The sequence below is a fragment of the Solanum verrucosum genome, unplaced genomic scaffold, assembly GCF_900185275.1.
Source record: "Solanum verrucosum unplaced genomic scaffold, falcon-dt-bn FXZP01000028.1, whole genome shotgun sequence".
Classification (NCBI taxonomy): domain Eukaryota; kingdom Viridiplantae; phylum Streptophyta; class Magnoliopsida; order Solanales; family Solanaceae; genus Solanum; species Solanum verrucosum.
This window is the reverse complement of record NW_026020183.1, coordinates 460,210-466,209: the sequence shown is the minus strand read 5'-3', so window position 1 is coordinate 466,209 and position 6,000 is coordinate 460,210. Positions and strand designations below refer to the sequence as shown.

At 33.0% G+C, this 6,000-nt stretch overlaps 1 protein-coding gene across 1 annotated transcript; it reads left to right on the top strand.

Moving 5' to 3' along the window:
* The first annotated feature begins 1,446 nt into the window (after window positions 1-1,446).
* Window positions 1,447-3,077, top strand: LOC125829248 (F-box protein At1g67340). Its single transcript, XM_049508500.1, has 3 exons — window positions 1,447-1,769; window positions 1,852-2,014; window positions 2,117-3,077. Exons 1-3 carry the CDS (start codon window positions 1,516-1,518, stop codon window positions 2,858-2,860), a joined length of 1,161 nt encoding a protein of 386 aa, XP_049364457.1. The 5' UTR covers window positions 1,447-1,515; the 3' UTR covers window positions 2,861-3,077.
* Window positions 3,078-6,000: the final 2,923 nt, after the last annotated feature.

Sequence of the window (6,000 nt, the reverse complement as noted above, 5' to 3'; positions counted from 1 at the left end):
GATCGACAATTTTGTTTTGTAAAAAAATGTATGCAGAGAGAAAAAATTTCAGTGTTGAAAAACGAAAAAAAGACTCTATTTATAGCCACTTGCAGCAAGGAACGCGTCTGTTCGGACAATGGTGTGTCTTTCCAGAACGTTGTGTCTTTTGGGAAAAATAACGTCTTTTCGGAAGGACTAGGTCCCTTCAGAATGGCTTTACCGTTACACGTGAATTTCAAATAGATTTCATTACGCGAAATTAATTATGTTAATTAACTAACATTCTGAATTAATTTATAAGAGAAAGGAAATCAATTAATGAGATTGATTAAATAAATTTGTCCAAAAATATTATCAATCAATTCATTTGCCGAATTCAAGCGAGCGACGACGATGACAGCGCGAGGGGGCAACTTCTTCTTAATCCTTTAAGAACTAAATGAAGTGTTTCCTAATATAAGGACACCAATTTTCCTTTCTTCTACCAATATGGAAGAAATGACTTTTCATTTTCCTCCAAAATTAGTTCCCCCACATTTTCCATTTTCTCTTCTTAATTCTCATTCACACCTTACTAAAACCCAACAATTTTTTCATAATTAATTTTTATATTTTAATACTTTTACATAACCCTAATCAACTATCCCATTTAGTATATCTTAAAATTCATGAAAAACAAATGAATAGTATGTGTAACGTAAACTGAGAATGCAAGTAAAAACAAAATAGCAGTAAAAAAGTCGTGCAATTGCTGAAATCACCCCTTTGACCTTTAAAGTGGATGGGTCGTTCAGTCCCCAAAATTTGCTACCTGAATTTTGTTACAAATGTTTCCCCTCTCTCATCTACCATACGTATTCCTCAATTTCTACTTTACCACAAATACACTATTCCTTATAAAATAGTATTTAATTTAATCACAACAAAATTAACCGCTTTTAAAACAAAGAACGTAGAAATTAAAACAAACTGTAATTAGTTGCCTATTTAAGTTAATCACAACAAAATTAACTACTTTTAAAACAAACCCCATAGAAATTAAAACCAACAAACAGAAATAACAACTACCTCGAATCTCTACTTAAACAACATTAGTAGCTCCATTGTATATACATACCATATTATTATTATTACGATTAATCAGTTTGTTAGAAAAAAGATATAGCACAAAATTAATTCTTTTGTTTGTAATTATATACATCTTTCTCTTTTTGTGAAAAAATGAATTATTTTACTTTTTTTAAACCTTTTTGGCGTATGCAGCAAATAAATAAATAAAAAATTAAAGCAAGTGTCCTCGACGACGGATCTGGTCAGCGCCGTTTGACCAACTTTTTATTATCTTCAAAGGTAGAGACCAATTTGAAGGGGTATTTAAGTCATTTCATCTGATCTCTAATCCTGCGCCTGGGTCCTGAGTTTTTATATATATTATACACAGAGCATTCGGCTTTTGTCGTCGTTGGTGTTTGTTTGTTTTACTTTACCCTTCTTTTCTTTACTCTCTCTATCTTTGTTTGTGTGTATAAAGGAATGAGAACAAGGAGAGGGCTTTGTTATCCAAATCCAAAAGTAAACATGTGTATAGAAAACAAAATTATTAAGAGGAAAAGAAATGATTTTTCTGGCATCGGAGACCGTCGGAAAAGATCTAAACTTTCGCCGGAGATTACTGGTCATCATCCTGATCTTTTTGATTCTTTGCCGGATGATCTCGTTGTTTCTATTCTCTGCAAACTCACTTCTTCTGCTGCTTCGCCGGCTGATTTCGTTAACGTTTTGATTACGTAGGTTCCGATCCTCTTTTTATCAAAACTAAACTAAAAAAATCTGTATCTAATGGGGCTATGCTTTTTTTTTTATATGCAGATGCAAAAGACTAAATGGGCTAGGTCATCATTCGCTTGTATTATCAAAAGCTTCTCAGAAAATGTTAACCGTGAAAGCACAAAACTGGTCGGAATCTGCTCAACGCTTTCTCAAACAATGCGCCGACGCCGGAAATGTTGAAGCTTGTTACACCCTTGGCATGGTGAGTATTAATAACAATTAATTTTATTAATGAGGAATTAAAATTAATTATATATATATATATATGTATATATTAAGTGCGATTTTTTATTGTTGGACACAGATTCGATTCTACTGTTTACAAAATCGAGGAAGCGGCGCGTCCTTGATGGCGAAGGCGGCGATTAGCTCTCACGCGCCGTCGCTCTACTCTCTGGCCGTTATCCAGTTCAACGGCAGCGGTGGTTCGAAGAACGACAAGGACCTCCGGGCCGGAGTTGCTCTGTGTGCACGCGCCGCCTTCTTAGGCCACATCGATGCTTTGAGAGAGCTTGGTCACTGTCTTCAAGATGGGTACGGCGTGAAGCAAAACATCGCGGAAGGTCGGCGATTCCTCGTCCAAGCCAACGCGCGTGAGCTTGCTGCCGTTTTATCGATGACACCTTCAGCTCTGACCGCCGGCGGGTGGCTGACGTGGAACCCACTGCCTCATCACCGGCACGGAGCAGGTAGCGGGTGCCCGTTACTGAGTGATTTCGGGTGTAATGTTCCTGCCCCGGAAGCCCACCCGGCTAATCAGTTTTTAACTGAATGGTTTTTGAATTCTTCAAAAGGCGGAGTCCCGGGTTCGGGGCTCCGCCTTTGTTCACATGCGGGTTGTGGAAGACCCGAAAGTAGGAGGCATGAATTCCGTCGATGCTCTGTTTGTGGTACAGTTAACTATTGCTCACGCGCTTGCCAGGCGCTTGATTGGAAGATGCGTCATAAAGCAGAGTGTACACCGGTAGAGAGATGGATTGACGAAGACGGAGAAAATGACGGTAACGGCGAAATGGGTGAGGAGGATCAGAATATGGTGGAAAGTTAAACGGCGAGAGTAACAGTGTGCTTGACTGTGAAGGTGACGGTAACGGCACGTGAGTCTCAAAAATTCACTGGCAGGTAAAAAAAAAGGAAGAAGGGCCAAGTTAGTAGTGGCCGTTTTTGGGAATATAATTATGGTGGTCTTTATTTTTGTATAGAACAAGTAAAACAAAAAAATTGGGATGTATGAAGAGGAAAAAGGAGAAAAGCAAATTATTCTGAAGTTTTTTTAGTTTGTTTTTTTAATATTTTTTTAAAAAAATATTAATAGGAGTATTAATTTAGAGTATGGTTGGAAAAAAGAATAGAAAATGAATGGGGAATATGATGATGGGTTCTCTTTATGCTTGCCTCCCGACCAAATGATATCTCTATTCCTCATTCAACTTCTCTTTAAATTTACATGAAATGTGGGCCTATACATTTTACAGCTATTCATTTTTGCTTGCTTTAAACAAAAATAATACTTTATCTGTAGTAATTTATATGAGTTATTTTTATTTAAGCCGATATTAAAGATAAAGAGAGTTTTTTTAAATTTGTGATTTAAAATAAGTTATGTAAATATTTATGAGGTTAGAAAAATGTGTTATTTTCTTTAGACCTAAAAAATTAGGTGATGAAAGATTTGGTTAAGAACCAACTATACAACAAATATATTGGAAGTAGAAATTTGTCTTTTCGTTTTAGGTTAAAAGGCTTAAAGCTGGAAAAAGTCTTGAAAAGCAAAATTCAAAATTTAATTGTGCTTTCTTTTCTACTAGTTTAGTATGTTTACTTTAAAATTTTATTTGATTCTTTCCTCTGATCAATTAATCAAATTTCGCCTTCTCTAAAAAAAAATTAATCAAGTGAATTTGTTGAATGAGATCTATATCAATTCTTTTTTGATAATGTAAAGGAGTTATGGCGAAATAATTGAACTAACAAAGTGGATAATCGACAATAAAATATTAACAAAATAACAAGAGAGAATTTTATCAGAAGATGATAAATGTTGTTGAAGAACATGTGATGAACAATCGTATTTACATAAGTAAAGCATAAAAAATTTAATACTCCCTTTGTCTCAATTTATGTGGCACTTTTCGTTTTTAAAGAGTCAAACAGTTTAAGTTTGATCGGGAGTTTGTGCATAGAATTTTCAAATTTCTTGAAATGAAATTTATATATTTGTAAACTACGTAAAAAGTACTATAAGTTACAATAATTGATAATTCAAAATGTTTAAAGGATCTATAAAAAACTTACAAGCAAAAACAGATTCATTTGAATCTTGAAATCTGAAAAGTGTAATATAAAATGGAAGAGAGAGTAATAAAGTGGAAATTAAATGATAATTGCGGAGAAGTCTTCTTTGTAAGGTAGCTAACAATAATAGTTCTCCATGACCTCTGCCTGTTTCTGTCATTACATAGTGAAGATCGTAGCATTTCATGAAATTAACTAAGATCTTGGAGTCTTGACTGAATTATCATTATTCTATACATATAATACTTAGCATTAATGTTTACTCCCTTCGCTTTATAAAGAATGATCTAGTTTGACTTGACACAAAATTTAAGAAAATAAAAAAGACTTTTGAATCTTGTGGTCCTAAATTAAAGTTATATCAAATGTATAAAATTACTCTTTAATCTTATGGCCTTAAACATGTCACGTAAAAAATTGAAATTAAAATATTAACAAAAAAAAAAAAAAAATCATTCTTTTTTAAATTGATTAAAAAGGAAAGAAGTGAAGAAGTATTATAAAAGTACTTTTGTACTGTTAAAAGTACAAAAAAAACCTGCAATTTGTACTAGAAATAAGTACTAAGGCATCCCTTAAATTTTTTTATTTATTTGAATAAACACCTCTTGTTTTGATTTACTTTTAAACCAAAGTGTTCATATTGACAGTAGATAAGTTTACCCAAAATAAAAAAGGTAACATCGCAAATGAAGAAAGTGGATTTCTTTGTCTTGTGATTTTTCAACTTCTTAATTAATTAATTTATTTATTTTGTGTTTGGTCAAATAGTGTCAGATTACTAGGATCAAATAATGTCAGAACAAGAGATTGACCAAAGAAAAAGATTAAAAAAAAAGGACTAGAAAGAAAGCAAAATGGGGGAGAACTTTTTTTCCGAGTTTAAAAAATCCGAAGGAAGGCAAAAACAAAATATAGGATTCAGGAGTCGTTTTGTATGATGTATAAGGTATAATAATCTCAAAGATAAAATACAGGATTATTTTACCCTGCGTTTTGTTGGAGGTATTAGGCAGACCTAAGATTATTTATTCCACCATTATACCTTAGTGATAAAATAAATTATCACATAGACACGATGAAATAACTTATCTCAAAATAATCAATCCTAGAATAGTTTGTTCCCAACCAGGACTTCCTTATAGACAAATACACACTAGCAAACTGAGAAAATAATTTCCACCATAAACTAATTTTTTTTAACATGTGGTAGCAAGTGACGTTGAGAATACAATTAACTAATAATAGTGTGTTCTCTATAACAGTTTATGTTTTTAGATAAGATGATTACACATTTCAACATGGTATCAAAACAACCAGAGCTACTAGGTCTAAAGTCATGACTTGATATAATATAAATACTTTTATGTACCTAGCTAGCTAGAATCATCAAAATAAAAGTTCAAAAAAAAAAAGGGTTAACAAAGTCATGAAAATTAAGGCAAGCACATGGTGGAGGTGCACTTATTCACAATAATAATAAGTATCCCCCAAACTAGCAATCACATCTTGTTGTGTATATACAAAAAGAAGGGTGGTGGAGTGGTCCAATATATATGATGTCTAACCTCAGATAGGTTTGTTGGTTAGATATGAAATATAATGTTTTCCCTCAACAGAAAGTGGTTGCGAAAGTAGAGGACATGCCAATGCTAAACATGGAGAAACAACAATATGGAAATTATTGACTTGTTAACTTCACTCCTTTTAGGAGTAACCTTGAGATTTTGCTCCCATTTCCCCTAACAATTCTTACTTCTTTTTTCCCCCTCTCTATCTTCATTTAATGCCTTACCAATTACTCCCTTCATTCCATATTAATTGAATTTTTGAGATATTTTTCATTTTTCAAATTAATTTAATTGTTCAGTTTTCAAGACCACTTTTCAACCA

Bases quoted from the DNA above. Each gene is read 5' to 3' on its own strand.
- LOC125829248 (XM_049508500.1), top strand. From the start codon at position 1,516: ATGAGAACAAGGAGAGGGCTTTGTTATCCAAATCCAAAAGTAAACATG. The intron at 1,770-1,851 runs GTAGGTTCCGAT...TTTTATATGCAG, and splicing joins TTCGTTAACGTTTTGATTAC to ATGCAAAAGACTAAATGGGC. The intron at 2,015-2,116 runs GTGAGTATTAAT...TGTTGGACACAG, and splicing joins CTTGTTACACCCTTGGCATG to ATTCGATTCTACTGTTTACA.